At 41.5% G+C, this 1,777-nt stretch overlaps 1 protein-coding gene across 1 annotated transcript in view; it reads left to right on the top strand.

Annotated features, from left to right (window-relative positions):
• Positions 1–1,184, top strand: part of MCM4 (minichromosome maintenance complex component 4) — a 22,691-nt gene extending 21,507 nt beyond the window's left edge. Inside the window, 1 exon segment of the mRNA XM_023508280.1 lies at positions 521–1,184. Within this exon segment, the coding sequence (XP_023364048.1) occupies positions 521–613 (93 nt within the window). The 3' untranslated portion in view covers positions 614–1,184.
• Positions 1,185–1,777: the final 593 nt, after the last annotated feature.

The following is a 1,777-nucleotide window of genomic DNA, read 5'->3' as shown; positions in this document are numbered from 1 at the left end:
CCAGCTACTTGGGAGGCTGAGGCAGGAGAATCTCTTGAGCCCAAAGTTTGAAGTTGCTATGAGCTGTGACGCCACGGCACTCTACCAAAGGCAACATAGTGAGACTCTGTCTCAAAAAAAAAAAAGTATGAAATATTTGGGTACACTTTTATGAATAAGTAAGGTGGATTGTTTAGTGAAAAGAACTCTGGGGCCAAACCAATTTGCTTACTTTTATAACACCTGTCACTTACAAGGACAATGTTGATAGTTACAACAGAGATTGTACAGATGCCAGGCCCAAAATAGCCATCTGGCTCTTTGCAGGAAATGTTTAGCAACCATGATTTAGAGAATTAAGAAATGTGTGCCACCATAAAGAGACTCTAAGTGGTACCTTAAGGTTGCTACTGTTGTCAGGACATTTGATATTGGTGACTGTTGTAGTAAGTATGATGTTTAATCTTCTATATACTGTGTCTCTAACAGTTGAGGGAAAACTTTACATGTGAAGTATTTATTTTCCTTCTTTTCACCAAAGGCAATAACCAAAGATATGTTTGAAGAAGCACTGCGTGCTTTGGCTGATGCTGACTTCCTGACAGTGACTGGGAAGACAGTCCGCCTGCTCTGAAACTGCCATGAGTGGCCATCCTTCCCACACCTGCTCACACCAGCACTGCCATGTGGAGTCTCAAAGTCCTTGCTAGGCTACACAGAAATGTTCTAACTGGATTTCAAATTTTATAGTAAAGTGTGTGTATTCTTTTCTATTACCATTTTAAGTAAAAGTACTATGCTAATGTATAAAAACAGATACCAAGCCAAGTTACAGGCGTAGAGTAGAGATTATATTCCTCAACTGCCATTTTCAGCCACAAAGCTTGACTCTGCTCACATACATGGGGGGGCAGCATGGTCTGCTTTGAAGAAGGCAGGCTGGGCTGTGGTTTTGTATAGACTTTCTACTGCAGTCATCCATGTGCTTAAGGATTTTATGACAGGAGCTGACAGATGTAGTCAGAGTGTATCAGTTAGGTATCAGGCATATGACCTTAGTAATTAAAGGCTAGAGAGCTTCTCACAGCACACAAGCTTAATTCCTGTCAGAGGCCTCTTATGGCTATCGTGAAATGACCGGGAAGAGTGATTGGAAGTGATTGAGTTCTAGGTTAACTTCTCCCACTTTATCCTAATATGTAAAACTTCTTCCTAAATAAATACTAGAATACTATTTGGTTATCTGGCATTATTTTTCATTAGGAAAAGGCTTTATTATACAACCTATATGGAAATTAATTATGGTAAGTATATCATGAGTTAAGCTTTTTTAATAACTTAGATTAACACTCATTAATACTATCCAAGGCAACAGAGTAAGACTATCTCAAAAAAAATCAAAACACTCATTAACAGGGAATCAGGTGCAGTGACTCTTGCCTACATTCCTAGCACTCACAGGTTGAGGTGGCTTGATCCCTTGAGCTCAGGAGTTCAAGACCAGCCTGAGGCAAAGTAAGACCCATCTCTACAAAAAATAGAAAAACTGGCATGGTGCCCATAGCTCAGTGGTTAGGGTGCTGGCCACAAAAACTGAGGCTGGTGGGCTCAAACCTAGCCCAAGCCAGCTAAACAACAATGACAACTGCAACAAAAAAATATAGCTAGGTGTTGTGGCACCTTCCTCCAGTCTCAGCTACTTGGGAGGCTGAGGCAAGAGAATTGCTTAAGCCTGAGTTGGGGCTCGGCACCTGTGGCTCAAGTGGCTAAGGCACCAGCCACATACACCTAAGGTGGC

Source organism: Otolemur garnettii, unplaced genomic scaffold, assembly GCF_000181295.1.
Source record: "Otolemur garnettii isolate 467f Iridium unplaced genomic scaffold, OtoGar3 scaffold00237, whole genome shotgun sequence".
In the NCBI taxonomy this organism is placed as follows: domain Eukaryota; kingdom Metazoa; phylum Chordata; class Mammalia; order Primates; family Galagidae; genus Otolemur; species Otolemur garnettii.
This window is presented reverse-complemented; position numbering and strand designations above follow the sequence as displayed.